This window comes from Hyperolius riggenbachi, chromosome 6 (assembly GCF_040937935.1).
Source record: "Hyperolius riggenbachi isolate aHypRig1 chromosome 6, aHypRig1.pri, whole genome shotgun sequence".
Classification (NCBI taxonomy): Eukaryota; Metazoa; Chordata; class Amphibia; order Anura; family Hyperoliidae; genus Hyperolius; species Hyperolius riggenbachi.
In genome coordinates, this window is record NC_090651.1 from 15,939,472 (window position 1) to 15,961,662 (window position 22,191).

At 48.8% G+C, this 22,191-nt stretch overlaps 1 protein-coding gene across 7 annotated transcripts in view; it reads left to right on the forward strand.

Moving 5' to 3' along the window:
• The window catches only part of FEZ1 (fasciculation and elongation protein zeta 1), an 88,812-nt gene that overhangs the window by 38,100 nt on the left and 28,521 nt on the right, over window positions 1-22,191 (forward strand). For 5 of the 7 annotated variants that reach the window (XM_068238874.1, XM_068238875.1, XM_068238876.1 and 2 more), the window contains 2 exons: window positions 6,661-6,747; window positions 21,589-21,669. In XM_068238874.1, coding sequence (XP_068094975.1) covers window positions 6,661-6,747; window positions 21,589-21,669 — 168 coding nt within the window. The remainder of the gene's footprint in view (window positions 1-6,660; window positions 6,748-21,588; window positions 21,670-22,191) is intronic. The other 2 variants (XM_068238879.1, XM_068238880.1) reach the window with 1 other exon arrangement.

Consider the following 22,191-nt stretch of genomic DNA (forward strand, 5'->3'; position numbering starts at 1 on the left):
CAAAATGGGGGAAAAGTCACTGCATCTTATAGTCCAAATGCTGGGAGTTCCTGACTTGTGAACGGCTGCCAATACAAACTTCCAACCGGCCGCAATGCCGAGGACTCCCAGTACTGTGTCCATGCAGAGGAGGACAGGGGGGCACATAGGGGCACATGGGACACACAAGGGAGACACAGGAGGAAACAGGGAGACACAAGGTACAAAGGGGGTATAATCCACAAGATGCTTCTTCACCATGGATGCAGGTTTAGTGTATGTATTTTTCCCCCTGGCCTTTGTCCTCTAAACCTCGGTGTATCTTATGGTCATAAGCATCTTATGGTAATAATACTTAAATGATTATTTAATAGTTTGAGCTCCCTGTGATATTTTATAAAGCTTTTCCCGTACAGAATATGTGTTTGACAAGCAGCTTTGCGAGCTGTTTGCTATCCATCACTGGGCAGTGGTGACCGGTTGTCACTTTTTGACTTCTCAGAGTGACATTGCAGGCCACGCTCACAACCAGTAAATGAATGATTTTTCCTCAATGTGAATCATCACCACTAAATGGGCCTACAGTGAATCAGGCCCTCTGTCTCGGGCCAAATTGTCTGTAATATTCTCCATTCATTCTGTTGTTTTCCAGCGTTGAGGGGAAGTCACTACAGGAAATCAGAAAGCTGCCTCTGACCCTATTAGTAATGCTGCCACATGGTGTTTCTCAAGTTTAGCTTACCATTTTTAACCCTTTAGCAGACAATTTATTAGAGGCTTACAAGTACTCCAGGCCAATTTATTTTAGCACTTTTTTTTCTTATTTGTTACATTTCCTTGCTTCTAATTAGTAGTGCTGTAATGTGTATTTATGGCCACTTGTCTCTAGGGGGCAGTTTGAGACAATAACAGAGGACTTCTGCTTTCAGTTTCTATATTTTCTGCTGGTAGAGAGCGATCAAAGCATTCCAAGAATTTACAGCACAACGACTTCTGCCAACTAAGGTAAAAAGCAGGGCACTTATCTCAAACGAGAGAACTCTATTGAAGCTGCTAATGGTTAAACTTGCACATGGTTGCGCACAAGTTCTTCGGTTGTAAGTGCATTTTTCACAACAGCCAATCCAATGTCCTTACTGGAGGGCCAGGAGCATCCCATTTTAGCTCCCCTTTCAGCCATAAGGCCATCTGGAAAAGGGCCAATAGGGTTCTTTGTTCACCCTGTTTACAGAGTACATAAGGTACGTAATTCCTGATGTAGACTACGGAGATATTGGGATAAGCAAACTAACATGTTTGAGAATTGTGTGGAAGGGAGAGCAATGCACCCTGAGAAGAAAAACACAGAGACAATGGGAGCCCAAATGGCCCAAAAAGTATGTAACAATGAAAATTAGGTGAAATGAATATTCACAAAGCAGGGGTGTAACCAGAAATCACTGGACCCCCTGCAAAACTTTGGATGGGGCCCCCTTTGTATGATTCCTTATCGGTGGCTGAGCAGATGCAGTCAATAGAACACTTGTGCAGAGAGTAGAAATTTTTTTCTCTCTGTGCTCAGACTCCTCAAGCATCACTACAGAACACAGCACTTGGGGAGGGGTAGAGAGGCTGAGGGTAGAGCAGCACTGTACACAAGACCCTGCTGTACACTGCATAGGGACTGTCTGCAAATCTTTGTCTGCATAACTTTGTATGATTCCTTATCTGTGACTGAGCAGACACAGTCATTAGAACAACTGTGCAGAGAGCAGAACTTTTTTCCCTCCGTGCCCTTAGTATTCAGTCTTTCCGGACAGGGAAAAGAATCTTCCCCCCCCCCCCCCACAGGGCCCCCTATGATCTTCTGGGCCCCCCTGCGGCTGCATCTCTTGCAGGGTCTATTGTTACGCCCCTGTCACAAAGGGAGGTTGCATAGGGAGCAAACAAAAACGAGAAGAAGTTGGAGATACACAAACCAGACTCCACTTGGGTACCTGGAGAGGGTGGTGATGGTCACACTCTTGTGAAACACCAGTAAGGTCCTGACATGGGGCATCAGCCATGTGGTGACCAGACTTCCCCTCACAAGGAGGGAAACAAGCACAAAGGAGGTAAGAGGTACCCAGGAGTGTAAAAACAAATAGAACAGAAAAAGGGGGAGGTGGCTTACCTCAATAACGGCAAATTGATATACATATAATTAAGTTTTAATAAGCACGGGCAACACATTTCATGGGTCTCCGCCCACTTCCTCAGGCCAAATAAAGTTCCAAAGGGTTTCAAAAGCCAGGAGCAGAGAGCCAGGAGCAGAGCACTCCGCACCAGGTTTTTAAAACCCTTTGGCACTTTATTTGGGGCGCAGACTCACGAAAAAATATGTTTGAGAATATTTTTAATTAGTTTATTGCAGACAGTATTTTTTTTTTCACGATGATTCAATAAAATTTACATCTTTCTTAAAACTTTGGGACAACATTTTTCATTTTTTCATATTTATAATACTGACACTATTGTCCCAGAGAGTTTTGAGTTATGTTATATATGAGGATTTTGCAGTAATGTATAATAATAGACAGGGGTACAATGATAATAGTTATGATATTGCTGATATAACTTGTAGACTAAGTACTGGTAGATAAGTTGAAACTTAAAGAAATAACACAGAGACACCGGCAGCCCGGATGGTGTAGTATGTGCCGAGGGAGTAGAGATCGAATTAATAGAAAATGTGGTACTCCCAAAGATGGGTTTGCCAAATAAGCAACCGTTACTGCACCACCAAACGGGTAGGAGGAGGACACCCCTCTGGAGGGGGCTGTATATGTGGCCTGGTAAGGCTGTGCATCCATTACGCAGGGGCCCCTATTCTTGGCTACCTATACTGGGGGCATACAGTAAATTGTCATACTCTATGGATGTGGCCTGATAATATTGTGTATCCATTATGCAGGTGTGTCAGCCATTGCTTCTGCATACAGTAAATTATCAGACTATGGATGTGTATCCATTATGCAGGTGTGTCAGCCATTGCTTCTGCATACAGTAAATTATCAGACTATGGATGTGTATCCATTATGCAGGGGCACCTATCCCTGGCTACCTATACTGAGGCACCTATCCCTGGCTACCTATACTGGGGGCACCTATCCCTGGCTACCTATACTGGGGGCATACAGTAAATTGTCATACTCTATGGATATGGCCTGGTAAGGCTGTGTATCCATTAGCAGGTATATCAGCCATTGTTTCTGCATACAGTAAATTTTCGGACTCTATGGATGTGGCCTGGTAAGGCTGTGTATCCATTAGCAGGTATATCAGCCATTCCTTCTGCATACAGTAAATTGTCGGACTCTATGGATGTGGCCTGGTAAGGCTGTGTATCCATTCGCAGGTATATCAGCCATTGCTTCTGCATACAGTAAATTGTCATACTCTATGGATGTGGCCTGGTAAGGCTGTGTATCCATTAGCAGGTATATCAGCCATTGTCTCTGCATATAGTAAATTGTCGGATCTGGCTGGAGCAGATTGCTCTGTCAGACGCTCTCTCATTTCTAGAGGGAATTGTACAAATGGGATGTAATGAACGGCGATGGGAGCGGAAGAGCCGGATGTTTGTTGGGCGCTGACCTTGCAGACACAAACCTTTTACTGGAAGAGAAATCGCTGAATCAAAACATCACAAAAGAGTCACATTGTTACGGGGTAGACCTGAAGAGGTTCAATTAAAACCGTCAGGACATTGGGAAGAGAGCGGAGGATAAACATAAACTAACTTCAAATAATTCATGATGATTGACGACTCCTATTCTGATCATGCTATCCTTACCGGCCTGTCTGACCTGTGCAATCAGGCTTAGCGCCTTGCTTTTATATAGTGGACATCAGGGCCATAGCACGTGTGTCCTTTCATTTCCTACTGGAGCTTTAAAGTCTAAAATGAGAGGAATTCTGTAGCGATCTACATAACCTGTTATTTGGTGTGAAATGAAACAATTGTAAAGATCTTTTCTCCTGTAGGACCCAAAGCACATAAGCTTGTCTCAGATCAGTACAGATGTGTACAAGGGACCAAGTTATGCGATCATAAATGCCAGACTACACGGGTGGCTTTCCAGTTTTGATTTATACATGTCCAGGGTTGGAGCTGTCTTGATTAAGTTTGGAAAGGCATTCCAAAGGGTAGGGGTAACATGACAGAAAACTCTAGCTCCAAAGGTTCTTAGTTGGACTCTTGGGGTGGTCAAGTTATTAGATCCTGTAGATCCGAGGTTGTGTGTGTGTGTGTGTGTGTGTGTGTGGGGGGAGTGATGCAGTTGCGACAAACCCTTTTGGTGTCCTGGGCCTAGGCCGCCTAGGTCGTGTAGCGATTTGAATATTAGCATGCCAATTTTGAAAAGGATTCTCCATTTTATGGGTAGCCAGAGTAGTGAGCAAAGGATTGGTGTTATGTGGCAATGGCGGGGTCGGCTTGTTAACATGAAGATGGCCCATCTAGAAAAGGTCTGATTTAGATGCTTAGAAAATCTTAAAGGACACTTGAACTTGTAAGAATATGGAGGCTGACATATTTATTTCCTTACAGGGACCTTTCACAAGTGCGTTATGTCGCTCTGTGGTGGGCTCCCCTATCGCAAGGGCAATAAAAGTCTATAAAAATTAGAGATTTCCATGTTCATTTTTATTTTATTTTCCTTCTTACGGTTTCTCATCTTGAATTAATGAGGGTATGAGGAGGGGGGAAGCGGCCTAACGGTAGAGGAGGGGCAGCCGGAGACAAGACCTGAAGGAAGAAGGCAGAACACTATAAATGATAAATGAAGGCGGAATAAGCAGATGGCCTACAAGCTGAAGTAGGACACAATGAATAATAATAATAATAGAATAGAAGTTTTTGACTGTGGATTTTTTTTCAATGTAAATTAAAGTGGTATAAAACTCAGAATTTCCTCTTTGCTCTAAAAATTATTTACATCGTAAAATCTACTACCACAAAAAAAAAAAAAAAAAAAAAAAAAAAAAAAAATTGTAGCAGAACAGCATTCAAACAGTTAAACACAGCACTTTTCAGTTGAAAGCTCCTTGCTTCAGTGGAAAAAGCTTCTAGGCACATCTGAAGAGGTGATAACATCATCCTTTGTTTACATTCCTTTGTCAGATACATTTAGTAAACATTAGCAAACTGTCGAACTGAGCTGTACTGAGTTGAGAAGCAGAAAAAGCTGAGAAGTGATCAGTAGATAGATTTTAATATATAAATATAGCGGCTGTGCAATAAAATGCAATGGCAGCTTTCAGAGCAGATAAACTGTACTTTGGGAATTTTTAAATTGTAAAAAGATAATATTACTTGTGCACAAAAGCAAATCTGAGAACTGTACAGGTAATATAAAGTAGGAAAACACATTTTTATTGAACGTTATGTCAGAGTTTTATACCACTTTAACTTATGCTGAGAAAGCATTATAGATAGCTGTATATGGAAAGATATTCAGGGATAAGTGATGGTGATCCTCTGTTTAGGCCATGGAAATCCATTTGAGAATTGTCTTAGTTTTGGATTCTGTAGCCTCTCATATGAGTTGTGTGAATAAAATATTCCAAAGGACAAAAATAAAAATCTTCTAAAGGATAATCTGTGGCTCTGATTAATCAAACTAAAAGATACTGGTGTCATTTTCCTAGATGTAGACTCCGGGTTTCTCAGTCATTCACAGGCCTTCTGGAGAGGGAAAGTCCACCAGTCCATACTGCATCTGCTTTGAAGACACATGTGCTTTAGAGGTCCCCAGGGCATTTGCAGAAGATGACAAACCACCTGATTTAGCAGAACAATGACAATTTTTTATCCTAGTGAAGGACATGGGTTTATCTAGGGCAGAGTTGTCAAACGCAAATACAAAGTGGGCCGAAATTGTACACTGGGGCCTAGACACGGGCCATCCTCAATGTCTACTGGCCACTTTCCTCCCTTATAATGTTCCCTGGTGTCTATGGGCCCCCTTCAACCCTACAGTTCCCTGGTGTGTAGCGGCGCCCATCCTCCACACTATACAGTTCCCTGGTGTCTAGAGGTCCCCACCTTCCCCTATACAGTACCCTGATGTCTAGTGATTTCCCCCTATCTCCCCATGACTTTCCTGGTGATCTAGGGCTTCACCTCCAATATAGCTTCCCTGGTGGTCTAGAGTGGCCAAACATAATGCAAACTGGGGAAACCACCCGAGGGCCAAATTTAATGGCTCAGAGGGGCTGGAGTTTGACATGTATGATGTAGGTGTATGCTTGGTAGTGGTGTTGGGCATTTGGCTGTAGTGGTTGATTACCAGGGATAGCATTCCCAGTACACTTCTGGTTTAGCTGTGCGGCATGGGTTTTGGCAGTGTATTTATACACTGTATACAAATATCTGTACCGGTACATCCTGATAATTTACTGCAATCTACTATTTGTCCCTACAGAGCCACTTTACTGACACTCATAAATCTTTACAATGCAATGCTATGAACTGTCCATATTGCAGCACTCACTGCTGCGTGTTGTATAATGACTTGTCTTTTTGCCTGCTTGATGTCTCTGAGCAGCTGTGATATATCCACTGGTTCCTATGTGCTGAGTGTAACTACGCTCGGATTTTGAGTTATTGTTTCCACTTTGAAGGTTAATAAAGTTTTTCTGCTCTCATCTGATTTTCAGTTCCACGAGAAAGAGGAGGAGGAGCTGAATGAGAAGAGCGAGAACGATTCAGGAATTAACGAGGAGCCCTTGTTAACGGCAGACCAGGTAACGAGCGATCTCTGAAGGTCTGTCTGTCTGTGCGAGAATGACATGATGACTGTGCTATCAACAAATTTTATTTATTTATTTTTAAGTAACTTTTGTGACAGTATTAACAAAACAGCAATATTGTGATCAATTATTTAACGACTGACTAAAAACTAACGTTGCGATTCTATCTTTCAAGAAAATCATTGAAAAACAAGATCATGTGATAATTGATTAGTGTATGGCCAGCTTTAAAAGCCTGACAGCCTTATAGACTGCTTTTAGTTTCTCCTGCCACTAGAGGTCATTGTTGAAAGATGGCATCTCTTATATTGCATAATCTGTCTCCTAGAAGTGACCTCTAGTGGCTGGAGGGAGAAGCTTTGATCTAACAATAGAACTGCCAGTTGTGGCCTTGTAGCTTAGCTTATTTTTTAGCTTTTTTGATTACGTAAAATGTTCTAATTGTACAATGAGGCGTCAATGGGATGTTTTATGTGTATAATTCTACAACAACGTAAAGTGCTTTTGTCCCATAGGACCCAAGATGCATAAGCTTGTGCCGGATCCATGCATAGTGATGTGTACTGGGGAAAAAGTTACGTGATCATAAATGCCAGACTAAACAGGTGGCTATTCGGTTTTGATTGAATCTTTTACCCCGCCTGCCGTTTCTGTACCTGAGAGGGGAGATTAAGCTGTCATATGAAAGCTGACATCTCCCCTCCAGTGATCAGAAGCTATCACATATGGCTTCTGATCATGTGATCACTACGATGGCCGGCGTATCGTAGTGATCCCTGTTACTGACGCTCGCTCTGACGTCAGTGTCAGGTCCCACCTTGATGACATCATCAAGCCGCGTCTCGGAACTGAGCGGCAGTACGAGCGGGGATGCCGGCCGGAGCGGAGGGGTCCACATCAGCTCAACGCTGGAGCCTGAGAGGTGAGTAAATGCTGCTGGTTACAGGGGGAACATCTGGCTACAGGGGGGACATCAATGCTACATACACACATGCGACAACGATCGTTCGTTGAGAACGACGAACGAACTTTTAATTGATGAAAGAACGACCTAAGTAAAGATAGTTTTAAAAGGTGTGTAACGATCTGATCGTTAGAACGAACGTTACATCACGTAAAGCATCTATTGCGCCTGCGCATAAAAATGAGAAGTTTCACAGAGAAATAGTGAAATGCGCATGTCAAGCCTAGTACGAACGACCGTTTCCAACGATGTACTACTTTTGCAAACGATCGTCGTTGGTTAAAATCCGCCGAGACAGAACTTTCTTTTGTAGCAATTTGGCTCGTTCGTCGTTTGCCTTAATAGTCGGTGTTTCGTTTTTTGTAACGATCGTCGTTGGTAAAGATCGGGGAACGATCGTTACAAACGACTATAGTCGCATGTGTGTACGCACCTCAAGTCTTGCCATCTGCACTGGGGATCCGGCTGCCTGACTCTCCAAACATGCCCCCCCCCTCCGCATGCAAATTCGCCTGGTCCTTAAAAGGGGTTAGGCAGCCGGTCCCCAATAGGTTAAATATGTCAAGGACTGGAGCTGTCTTGATTAAGTTTGGTAAGGCATTCCACAGGGTAGGGGCATCATGACAGAAAGCTCTGGCTCCAAAGCTTTTTAGTTAAAGGGCCAGTGCACACCAAAAACTTCTAGCAGATCTGCAAAACGCTAGAGGTTTTTGAAGCAAATTTCAGAACAATTCTAGGCATGTAGAGATTTTCTAAAACATTCCTAGCGTTTTTTGGAGTGTTTTTGTGTAGCAGATTACATATATTGTTACAGTAAAGCTGTTACTGAACAGCTTCTGTAACAAAAACGCCTGGAAAACCTCTCTGAACTGGCGTTTTTCAGAGCGGTTTTCCACTTTCCAATACTTTGAGGCTCTATTCACACCTGCGCTTTCAAAACGCCTGCAAAAATTGCCAGCATTTTGCTGGAGTGATTTTTTTCTGCGATTTCACGTGGAAAAATCACTGAACAGTGCGGCGATTTTGTGGCGAACGCGTTTATCGCTTATTTAGCACTAAAATGCGATCGCCGGGAAACCGCCTGAAAATGGTGCAGGCGATGCGTTTGCTGTTTTTGGGCGGTTTGCGGCGATTAGCGCAAATCGCCCAAGTAAAACCGGGCCCATAGGGTTTCATTATGCTAGTGCTTTTAAAAAGCGATAGCGTTTGAACATTTTGCTAAAATCGTGGAAAAACGCTCTAGTGTGAATGGGGCCTAACATTGAGGCAGAAACGCCTCAGAAATTCACAAAAATGCTGCAGGACCCGAGTTTGCATTTGTGGAAAACACGAGCCGCTCTGGTGTGCACCAGCCCATTCACTTTCATTAGCCAAGCGGTTTCCCCCCTGCAAGCGTTTTAAAAAACGCTCCAGAACCGCTCAGGTGTGCACCAGCCCTAACTCTGGAGGTGGTCTAGTTATTGGATCCTTTTGATCTGAGATCGTGGGCGGTGTGACGCAGTTGCGACAAATCTTTCAGGTATACGGGGCCTAGGTTGTGTAGGGATTTGAATGTTAGCATTGCAATTTTTATGTGTAGCCAGTGTAGTGAGCAAAGGATTGGTGTTATGTGGCAATGGCACGGTGGGCTTGTTAACAGCCTTGTGGCAGCATTCTGTACTAGCTGCAGGCGGTGTAGGTCTTTATTTGGAAGGCCTGCATAGAGGGCATTGCAATAGTCCAGCCATGATAAAGGCGTAAACATTGCCTTGCAAAGGGATGGTCAGTGTGATGCTAATAGTCCTGAGTTTATACACATTTGACGCAGCTTTTATGCAAAATGATATAGTTTGGAAATGGACCAATTCGATGAAGCATCTACTGCAATTGATTGGATTATTTCAGTGCTGCCTACACGCAGGCCTGTTTATTAGCTTATCTGTTTTCAAAACATTTTATTGTGGTATAAATACAGATGAGTGTGCTACAAGCTTCTGTTGAGGTGCTAGTGAATCAGGACTTACTCCTCCCCCCCTTCCCCCATTTGTAATGATTGTACAGTACTTGACATTGACTTGAAGTTACTCTGCTTCATTTAATGTTCTCACATGACATGCTGCAGCTCAACACAATAGCACACTGGCTGGCTGTGAGTCTGTGACAAACAAACCTCTCACCTTCAGCCACTCCATTCCTCCTCACTCAGGAGAGCAGTGCCAGCTCCTCCCTTCTGCTGTGCAAGTCCAATGAAACACTGCTGCTCTCCTGCCTCCTCCCTCCTCACTCACTGTCAGACTCCTCACACAGCACAACAAGCTGCTTTTCCCCAATGATGCTCTCCTGCCTCCACCCTCCTCACTCACTGTCAGACTCCTCACACAGCACAACAAGCTGCTTTTCCCCAATGATGCTCTCCTGCCTCCCCCTCCTCACTCACTGTCAGACTCCTCACACAGCACAACAAGCTGCTTTTCCCCAATGATGCTCTCCTGCCTCCCCCGCCTCACTCACTGTCAGACTCCTCACACAGCACAACAAGCTGCTTTTCACCAATGCTGCTCTCCTGCCTCCCCCCTCCTCATTCACGGTCAGACTCCTCACACAGCACAACAAGCTGCTTTTCCCTAATGCTGCTCTCCTGCCTCCCCCTCCTCACTCACTGTCAGACTCCTCACACAGCACAACAAGCTGCTTTTCACCAATGATGACCTCTTCCCCTCGCTCTCCTCTCGCTCCTCCTCCTACTCTGACTGCACGCTGTTAATGTAATCACACAGTAAAAACATTCTGTCCCTGTAATCTCTGTGCCTGATACAAGTGTTTCACCCTGCTACATGAGAGAACCGCCCTGATTACGGGGCCTCCCCCAGCAAAGCTTTGATGGGGCCCCTCATATTCACACCCTTTCCCTTGCCTACCACTGGTGACCCTCACATCCTGGGGGCCCATCTATCAGGGGCCATAAAACAAGTGTGCCCATCGTAATCTCCATATCCATAACAACTGTAGCCACAGAACACCTAATCTGAAGGATGGTCCCCTGTATCAGAGGGAGGGAAGTAGTAGCTGGAGCCCCCTTACAGCTCTGGGCCCCCCTGCGGTCGCAAAGGCTGCTCCCCTCTAGTTACGCCCGTTTCTGGGGTACCTCCATGATTCTGTACATAAACATTTATACTGCTCATCACATGTCTAAAGCATTCCGCTCTGAACACTTAAAGTGGACCTGAACTCTCGCACAGGACAGAAAGGAAACATAGAGAAATGCCCCCTATATGGATTTAAATAGTTTAGCCTGTCTAATTCCCCCTCATCTGTGACTAATCACAAGTTGTAATTTGATCTCTCAGGTGTGTCAGCTGACTGCCACGGCACAGCAGCTAATTAGTAAACACAATATGTGCTTCCATGAATGCAGGAAGTAGACACACTGCAGATTTATTGCAGGATTCGTATCAGTCTGTAACAAAGAATTGTTTTTCTTTAAAGGTTATTATGCTGTTGCTTATCTTTTAGAGCTGAGAGGAACATCTGAGTTCAGGTCCCCTTTAAAAGTTGCCTAAACGTAAAGCGATTTAGCTGTTTGCTGTCACAGTAGCATTATATCATATCTAGTAAAAGGGTTTTATTTTCTTTTGATCTTCGGTATATTCCGCACCGTGTAATGAACCTTCCGGCGGTTGGTAACGCTGTGTGACGGATGCCGCAGCCATAGCGGCGTGTGCCCAGAATGCTGATAGAGACAGTCAGAGGATATCAGCGTCCGCACTGCCTGAGCAGTCAGGTGACCAAGTGCGTCAATACATCTCTGGGTGCCGGGCTCGTGGCCTGGAGATTGTTGCTGTGGAAACTGATCTATAGACATACATCACATCAGGTTCTCTGTATTCTCTCGTCAGCCAGGGATGTTTGTATTGGAGGGGCAGTGACAGGAAATCACAGCAGATCCATCAGATCCCCCCGGTCACCCCAGGAACTCCTCGCCATGTCCAGCGGCAACGTGCGTCACCCGGGAATAGAGACCATCAGTGAGATGAGTTGTGGCAATTTACATGCAGCTTGGAAAAGAAATCACACTTAAAGCAAACTTAAAGTGAAAAAAAAAGGATGATATAGTGAATTGTATGTGTAGTACGAATAATGAACAGAACATTAGTAGCAAAGAAGAGAGTCTCATTACATCATCACAGTTCATTATCTCATAAGTTTATTTTCGCTTTGGGAACCGCAATTGCAATCACGCTGTAACGTAACTGCCGTTCAGAGAATGCTTTTGAAAACAAATAAAACCCTGAGAATCCCCCATGAGGAGATGGACTAGTCCAAAACCTGTCGGTCCTGTCAGATTTTAACGGCAAACTTTTTTTGCTGGAGTGATCCTTTAACTAATCAGCTGTCAGGCAATGAAACATCAATTGCTTAATCTGATTGGCCGCATGCAAACTTCCTGTTCAGCCCAGGTGACTTCACTTCCTGTGGAACAAGAATTTACTCCAAGTCTTGATCTGGGAACCACAAGCATGAGGTTGCTGATTCCTGATCGTCTATGCGTGACGTTGTGCAGTCTGTAGTAGATATACCGGCTGGCGTATTCAGCATAATGCAATGCTGCTGTGAGATGGGAACAGATGGAAGGATATGATGCTTGATCTGGGTACTACAAGCATGCTGGGATTTGTAGTTCAGCAGGACATGAGGTTGCTGATTCCCGATCGTCTATGCGTGACATTGTGCAGCCTGTAGTAGATATACTGGCTGGTGTGTTCAGCATAATGCAATGCTGATGTGAGATGGGAACAGATGGAAGGATATGATGCTTGATCTGGGTACTACAAGCATGCTGGGATTTGTAGTTCAGCAGGACATGAGGTTGCTGATTCCCGATCGTCTATGCGTGACATTGTGCAGCCTGTAGTAGATATACTGGCGTATTTAGCATAATGCACTGCTGCTGTGAGATGGGAACAGATGGAAGGATATGATGCTTCAGCAGAATAATTACCATGTTAGCTCTTTGTAATCAGCACATGATAATGGTAAGCCTACCACCCCCTTAAAACCCCCATACACCACCATCCCCCATACTCCATCCCCTCTTAACCTATTAAAATAATAGACACGGACTACTTGGCATTGGATTAATTTTAAGGCCATAGCAGCCCCTTTCTTTATTCAGCCAATTAACAATGTTCCAAACAAACCAAATAACCATCATAACCAAAATAACCAAAACAGCATTCACAAAGAGCTGGGGTAAGGGGTCCGGAGGCACCGAAAGTCTGTCTGTCATAACACCCGTGTGACATGCAGCCTTGTACCGGCCCCCAGCCGCGGAACTCGGCTCGGGGACAGCTGCATGCCCCAAAGTCGTCTCTCTTCACTCCGTTAAAACCGCCGGATTTGTCCCGCGACAAATCTCTTTCCCAATAAACCGACCTCCGGAGCCCCTTTTTACCCCTCCGGCTGCAATGACAAACAAAGACATACCACACAAAAACAGAAAATAAGGGAGGGAGGGTGGGAGCTTCTTCCTTCACGCTGCTCCAAGCCGGAAGTGCCCGCCTCCTTACATCCGCCGCCTGCCCGGGAAAATCCGCCTACACCTCCCAGCGCAGAGCTGCCCGCCCCTTGCCCCAGTTAACCCCTGCACCGCCCCAGCAATACCTGGCGGCTACCCACTAGCCCACCTATCTAGCGCTACCCGGGGAGGGGGGACGGCTACCTCATCATGGCCGGGCCCTCCGCACTACGCTAGCTCCAGCTTCTGGCCCTATCTTGATAATGGTAAGCCTACCACCCCCTTAAAACCCCCATACACCACCATCCCCCATACTCCATCCCCTCTTAACCTATTAAAATAATAGACACGGACTACTTGGCATTGGATTAATTTTAAGGCCATAGCAGCCCCTTTCTTTATTCAGCCAATTAACAATGTTCCAAACAAACCAAATAACCATCATAACCAAAATAACCAAAACAGCATTCACAAAGAGCTGGGGTAAGGGGTCCGGAGGCACCGAAAGTCTGTCTGTCATAACACCCGTGTGACATGCAGCCTTGTACCGGCCCCCAGCCGCGGAACTCGGCTCGGGGACAGCTGCATGCCCCAAAGTCGTCTCTCTTCACTCCGTTAAAACCGCCGGATTTGTCCCGCGACAAATCTCTTTCCCAATAAACCGACCTCCGGAGCCCCTTTTTACCCCTCCACCACGAAAGGGCATGACCCCTTATGACCTTGAGGCCCCCAACCTCAAAGCTCTTTGTATCCCGTCTTCGATACCTAGGGCCCACAAGTCCATCCCAATGTCATTAAGATGCACCCCGTCCCTTCTAAGGAACAAACCAATGTCTTCCTCCAGTTCGAAATGACGGATAGCCAACCCCCCATTCCTGATAAAGAACCTGGCCACCTCCTTGTTCAATTTTATCCTTGCTTTGTTGACCTTTTGGACCGAATTAGCCAACCTCCAAAATTCCCGAGCCACAATGTCTGACCAAACTACAATGGTCTCGGGAAACAGGGACCGAACCCTCAAGAAATCAAATTTGATCTCCTTTATCACAATTCTGGTAGATCTAGCCGCCAGATCGTTCCCCCCAACGTGCAACACGAGGATGTCAGGGGCTCTATCTATGCGTGCCAACTTGTGAAGTTCCGGCAAAAGGCCGGGCCAAACCATCCCAGGGAAACCTATCCACCGAATACGTACCTGCTCCCTAGGGAAGCCAAGCTGCCGGCCCTCGGGCCTCACATCGGCCCTTCTCGCCCCCCTACTAACGTAGGAGTGTCCCACAATCCAGACGATGACCTGCGGACCTGCAACAAGAGAGAACAAACTAACAGCAATTGCCCTAGACCCATCTACCCCCACCCCACCTACACTAAGTGGGGCCTGATGTATGACTTGAAACGAGCCGACTCCCAGCGCCCAATCTGCTTTATGACATCCTCGCTCAACCCCCAACGTGACGCCTCAGTAGCCGCACCAATCCGGAACGAGTGGGAGGCAAACTCCAGAAAAGGGAGGCCGAGTTGGCCTAAACATTTTCGAAACAATGCTACAAACTGAAAGCGAGACAACGCCGAGCCGTCCCGGTGCGCCAAAAACACCCGAGCCTGAGAGGGGCGAGCTGCCCCAAAACTCTGGACGTTATAATGAGGGCATAATGGGCCGCCAATCTGAAACAGGGTGATAGTCCGGCCCCTGCCTGCCTGGTCAGTTTTTGAGCGCGGCAGATAAATGACGACCGTATCAGCATGAACGGAGATGTGTTCTGCAAGAATGCCTCCCACTCCCGCTTTGTTGCGGCTAACAAGCTCCCCTATTCTAAAGGCCCCGAAAAAAGCCAGCACGAAGGCGGTCTGAAATAGACCGCACTCATAACTGGAGGAACATACGCCCGGAAGTATCCCCACCAGCCTCCCCAGCAACTCAAACGTAACTGGGCGCCTGGCCTCCCTGCGAACCGACCCAGACCGGTAACCCCTAAGGGCCTGCCTAACCCGGAAATCTTTAGTTACATCTAAGAGCCCCCTGACCTTGAACCAAAAGGCCAGAGCCGATAACTTCTTAGCCACTGCCGATGCCGAAATACCCTCTACAAAATTATTCCCCAAGAAATACAGCAACAAACATAGCCGTTCTTCATCCGAAGCACAACCTCCTGCTTGAAACATCAAAGCGTCCCACGCATTCCACACTAACGTGTACGCTGCCGCTGACGACTCTGATATGGATCTCCCAATCATACAGGATACCGCTCGAAAGGAATCCTCCACGCCGCGGGCGGGCAAGGAACCCCACGCTCTTCCGCCGTGGGAACCGCAGCCCGGAATCTGTCCCACTGGAATCGAGAAAGTGCATCAGCAATGACATTGTCGACCCCAGGTAAATGCACAGCAAACAAGTAAATATTAAACCGCAAGCAATCCAACACCAATTGCCGCATCAGACTTATCACCGGGGGGGAAGATGCCGAACAGCTGTTCACTGCCAACACCACACCCATGTTGTCGCAGTTGAACCTCACCCGCTTGTTGGCCAGCTGCCTTCCCCAAATCTGTACCGCCACCACTATGGGGAATAACTCCAACAGCACCAGGTTGGACGTAAAACCCGCCTCCACCCAGGTTGTGTCCCAGGGAACTGCGCACCATTGGCCCGCGAAAAAGGCCCCGAAACCATGAGAGCCCGCCGCATCAGTAAACAGCTCTAACTCCGCATTGCTCACCGTGTCTTGCATCCACAGTGACTTGCAATTGAAATTAGTCAAGAAAATCAACCACACCTGTAGGTCGGCCTTGATGTCCGCGGTTAGCCGAATCCGGTGGTGTGGCGCCGACGCTCCTGCAGTCGCCATTGCCAGGCGCCTGCAGAAAATACGCCCCATGGGCATGATTCTGCAGGCGAAATTCAACTTGCCCAGCATAGACTGCACCTCCCTCAAAGTCATCTTTCTGCTACTGAGTGCCAATGAAATGGAATTCTTGAGGTTCACCACCTTATCAGCTGGCAAGCTGCATTCCATAGCAACGGTGTCTATAGTAATGCCCAAGAATTTCAACGCCGTGCCGGGTCCCTCCGTCTTTTCCTCGGCGAGTGGGACCCCGAAGCGCTCACATACGTGCCGCATAGTCGCCAATGCGTACGCACAATCAGGAGAGTCTGCTGCACCCATGAACAAAAAATCGTCGAGGTAGTGTATAATTGACTGCACACTCGAATCATCCTTCACTACCCATTCCAAAAAAGTGCTAAACCTCTCGAAATAAGCACATGAAATGGAGCACCCCATGGGCAGACACCTATCCACAAAGTACTCTCCTTTCCAAAAACAACCCAACAAACGGAAACTTGAAGGATGAACCGGCAGTAACCTAAAAGCTGATTCGATATCAGTCTTTGCCAGTAACGCCCCTTGACCCAGACGCCTGACCCAACTCAAAGCCGCATCGAATGAGGTGTACACCACCGATGCATCATCACCCGACAATCCATCATTGACAGATGAACCGCGAGGAAAAGACAAGTGGTGGATTAGGCGGAACGATCCCGGTTCTTTTTTAGGAACCACGCCCAGCGGTGACACGATCAGATCAACCAGAGGGCGAGAAGGGAACGGACCCGCCAATCGACCCATTGCCACCTCCTTAGCCAATTTCTTGTCCACGACACCCGGCAACTCATAGGCGGACTTCAAGTTCCTAAAGGGGGGGGCCGACCGCAACGAACAACTACTGGGAATCCGGAACCCCTCCTCAAAACCCGCCCTCAGGAACTCCGCCGCCTCGTGGTCGGGATACCTACTTAGAAACTGTGCCATCACCTCCCCCTTCACTGGCGTCATCCCTTTTTCGCGCAGAATCCCCCGACTTCCCCCTTCGCTGCTTGTAACATCTGGAAGCCGCGTGTGAGCCTCCGCAATGGGAGCACTCATGCTTGAACCGGCAGGACTGGCCAAAACGACAAGCTCCATCGTTGTATTGCCAACAGGTACCCTTTCCACGGGTCGCCGGCTGGCCGGCGGGGGCCGACCCTCCGGCTGTTGCTGGAAAGGACTGAGAGGCCCTTGCCGGAATCATCAACCGCATCCACAAGGTGATATCCTTATGGTCCCACCGAACCTCCGGCCGTACCGCCTTTGTCTGCCTAAACTGCTCGTCATACCGCAGCCAGGCATTCCCCCCGTACGACCGGTAGGCCTCCCCGATCGAATCCATGTAACCAAACAGCGCTGTGCAATGCTCAGGCTGCTTTTCCCCTGTCACGCTTGCAAGGATTGAGAAAGCCTGGAACCAATTCTGGAAGGTCCGGGGTATCAATCTATAGCGCCGTTCCTCCTCCCTCTTCTTCTCGTCCGGCTTACCCTTATCCAGATTGAACTTCTCCAGCTGGAGGAGCGAAAATATCTCAATATATTCGCCCTTCCAGATTCGCTCCTTCACTTCCTGCTTCAAATGAGAACCAAGAAGGCCATTGAAACAAACGTACAGTTCCGCATGCGACGCATCTGCCAGTCGCACTTGGCCTGCACCCCCATCAACAGAAGAGCCGCTGGCTGCCCCTTCCGTCTGCACCGCCACCTCCGCCTGGACACTACTCAAACCCAACGCCGCGGGTGGAGCCACCTGAACCACCCCCTGTACGGCCAAACCTACTCCTTGCGCCCCTCCATGTACCAGCCCCACCTGAGGGGCCGCTCCCGGGGGTGCCAAAGACCAAGCCCCCACGGGTGAGAGGGGCGATCCCATTGGTAACAACCCCGACGCCCCCGCCGGCATGTAAGGTGAAGGCTGCACCTGCGCTAACTGCGACCCCGCTGGCGCTGCTAGGGTACCAGCCCCACCCTGTCTTCCCCCGCAAATCCCCAACAATAAAGTGGCTAAGGCATTAACTGCGGCTAGATTGGCCTCACCTGGCTGCTCCGGACGCATGTCCCTGCCAGCCGTCACTCCGGATCCACCCGCTGCGACGTTGTCATCATCCTCTACAGAATCCAACTCGGAGCCAGAGCCGTTATCCGCTGGGGGGCCCCTGCCGTGCTGTGCGTGCTGAGCCTGTGGCCGCTGATCACCTCTGCCCGACTTGCTCTTCTGCCTGCTGGATCCTCCCGACTTTCCCTTGCTGGTGGAGCTCCTGCTCGCACCGTGCGCTTGGTGGGTCGCCGCCGCGGAGGGGAGGGCGGCACCCGTGGGGTTGGAGTCCTTCCGTTGGGCCCGCTTAGTCTGCCGCGCAGCGCGGGGACTAAGGGCCGCATCACCTCTCGCCTGCTGTGTATGTGAAGAGCCGGCCGCGCTGGATGGCCCTTCTCCTGCTGCCTCATGCCGTTGGTTGGGATTCCTCCCGCCAGCCCCCTTGCCCTTGGACAACCGTTTTGCAGGGGGAGGCGGAGGGTCCCTAGGGGGGCTCCCTGAGCGGCGCCGGGGCCCGGCATGGTGCTCTGGGCTGAGCCTATCCGGGGGCCTGGACTGCCTCCTCTCTTCGCTTCTCCCCTCACCTGCTTGCTCGGATGGAGCGCTGGGTGCCGCAGCCGCGGGTGGCTCGCTGGCCGCCGCAGCCTCCGCCGTTGTGCCTGCTCCTATCGCCGCCAGCTGGACCTGGACCCACGAGGGGCCCCTTGACTCCGCTTCCGCCCGGATCCTGGCCACCAAACGGTCTAAATCTGCCATAGTTGCGGGGGCACAGGCGGGCGTCCGGCAAGCAGCTTCTTCCTTCACGCTGCTCCAAGCCGGAAGTGCCCGCCTCCTTACATCCGCCGCCTGCCCGGGAAAATCCGCCTACACCTCCCAGCGCAGAGCTGCCCGCCCCTTGCCCCAGTTAACCCCTGCACCGCCCCAGCAATACCTGGCGGCTACCCACTAGCCCACCTATCTAGCGCTACCCGGGGAGGGGGGACGGCTACCTCATCATGGCCGGGCCCTCCGCACTACGCTAGCTCCAGCTTCTGGCCCTATCTTTCTCCTCTGTAATTCCACTCCATCAAGATCGCTCCATCATTTCTAGAGGCGCGGCATAGAGATATGAAAATAATGTAAGGTAGCGTTGGTTAGGAGATGGAGCTGAATCTCGATTCTGTGAGTCCTGGTCTCTCATTACACATCTGACGCTAACAAGCGCAAAGTCTACTGGATAGGCGAGGGGGACGGTCCACGGGGACGCTTGGCGGCGTTTACCGCTAAGCGTCTGGGACTTATCGGCTAAACGCTCCCATTCAAGTGAATGGGAGTGTCTAACATTGCGCGGTTACCGTCGATTGCATAAATGCAGCGTTCCGATCCCTATTTTCCCCATCGTTTCAGGTGACCCTGGATGCTACATGCAGTGTCCAGGGTCTATTCCCTGCCGCGTCTTCATGTCCCCTTGCTGGGACGAGAACGACTGATCGCGTTGGACTCCGATCACCTGCAGGAAAGCCCAGTGCCTCCCCCGAATGTGACGACGCAGAACGGAAGGCTGGAGGATGCCACCAAGCATCCCTGTGAACCGGCCCTTAATTATCCAGAGCCTTCCTTCTACTGAGGTAAGTACCCATTTAGGGCCCTTTTCCCTTAGGTACAATTTAAAGGACTCCCGAGGTGGACCAGTATAGTCCATTTTACTCACCTGGGCCTTCTTCCAGCCCCTGGCAGCCGTCTCAATCCCTCGCTGCAGCCCCGGTCCTCCTCGGTGTCCCGCTAGCTGCCCGTAATGATGGCCACCCACCGATGGGGTAGGATCTTCTGCACCTGCACGGGCATTCATGCCCGCACATCCACGTTATCTGGCACATACTGCGCCTGTTCACAACTACCGTACTGAACCAGGTGACGTGGAAACGCAGGCACAGGCGGAAAAGAGCTGACCCTGGCGGCGGGTCACGATCATTTTGGGCGGCCAGCAGGGCACTGAGGAGGACCAGGGCTGCAGCGAGGCACTGAGATGGCTGCTCGGGGCTAGAAGAAGCCCCAGGTGAGTAAAAATAGATTATACTTGTTCGCCTCGGGAGTCCTTTAAGTTGGCGGGCCAGCCAGAAGTATTTACATCTCATTGACTGTCACCACTCTGGTTTGCAGTTAAGACGATCTAGGTCAGGGGTCTCAAACTCACGGCCCGCGGGCCATTTGCGGCCCTCGGTACAATATTTTGTGGCCCGCGCCGGCAAAAGCAAAAGAGACACGGAAGCGAACTATTTTACCTTATAGTTCGCTTCAGTGCTCCCAAGTAATCCGCCGCACCCCCGCTTCTAAACGAGAGCTGCAGAGCCCCCAAATCCCCCGGGCAAACATCCACGACTGCGCTGAGGGGCAGAGCTTCTAGCTGTAGCTCTGCCCCTCCTGACGTCAAGTGCAGCACGGATCGCCGCCTCTCCCTGCCCCTCTCTGTGAAGGAAGAGTGAGAGGGGCGGGCAGAGGCGGCGATCCGCGCGATTGACGTCAGGAGGGGCAGAGCTGAATCTGAAAGCTCTGCCCCTTCCAGGAAATGCCGGCGGATTGCCCCCTCGGGCAATTTGGGGGCTCTGCAGCCCTCGTTTTGCGGCGGGGACACGTCGGATTACTTGTACCAGGAGCACTGAAGCGAACTATAAGGTAGGACACTTCATGTTCAGAAGAAATAATTAAAACTGTTAATAATGACATTTGAGGACTTTTTTTGTGAAATCCCTTATGCGGCCCAGCCTCATCCTGACTTTGCCTCCTGCGGCCCCCAGGTAAATTGAGTTTGAGACCCCTGATCTAGGTGAAGAGGAGGTAATGCTGCTAGTTATTGCTAACAGGGTATATAGGCTGAAATTTGTCACAGGTATTGATCAGACATGCTGGAAAATCTTGGGGTGACAAGCTGGAAACCCCCTGCCGCTGTCACCCGCCTATGTCCCCCACACGGTGCCCCATGCAGTTATACTTTACCTGTTCACTGCCCCATGTGACTAGCGGCATATATCACGTGGTGGGAGGCATTTGTGACGTCACACATGCGCCCCACGTGCCATGACGTGGGCAACTACGTGGGGATGCAAATACGAGGATGGTGGCAGGTAAAGTATAACTGCATGGGCACCGGAGGGATACATGTACATTGGGGGGACAGCGGCCTGGGGACGCGGGGGGTGGTGTCGTCACAAGGCCGATCCCTGCAAGATTTCATGCTAAAGACTGGCAATCGGCCTTTGGTTTATAGCAGCCAACAGATCTCTCTCCAATCAGATTCGATCGAAAAGAGATCTGTCTCTTGGTCTGTCTGCCACCAAAATGTATGCATGAGTACCTTTAGTGAATGGCGCTTATGTCCCATACACTGATATGTGGAACGCACACAAATAGGGCATGTTGGGATCTATCTTTAGTAACCCCTCCCTTTAGATATATATCTACCTGCTGTGCTTTGTGTTCTGATATACATTATATTGTGCAGGGCAATGTCGTTGTGTCCCTTCAGCACACAGGCGGATTTCTGAGAACCAGAGCAAGGAAGGCCGGAGAGAATGTAGAGCAGGTACCAAGATTAATGAAACTGACTAACTGCTCTACTTCTGCACCTGTTTTCTCGCACTGACCTGATAAATCTGCCCCACAATGTACATCTACTGATCAGAATCTCATGGGATGATTTCATATAAGAGAAGTGTGATGGAGGCATAGCAGGAAGTGTGTGTGGTGACAAAGGCATGGCGGGAGGTGTGGAGGAGTGATCAAGGCTTGGCAGGGGTGTGGTGAAGGCTTGGCAGGAGGTGTGATAGAGGTTTGACAAAGGCTTGGCAGGAGGTGTGATAGAGGTTTGACAAAGGCTTGGCAGGAGGTGTGTGGAGGAGTGATGGAGGCATGATGAATTAATAGGGGTAAATGTTGTTAAAAAAGCAGATACAGAATTCATGAGATAAAACTAATAAGGGGAGATAAGTTAAATTAAAAGAAATAAGACCTAATTCATGCGATAAGACAGAAATAGAGAGGATTTATGACAAAGGTTTATTGAATCCCCTCCATGATATTTCCTCATGTAACCCCCCTCAATGAC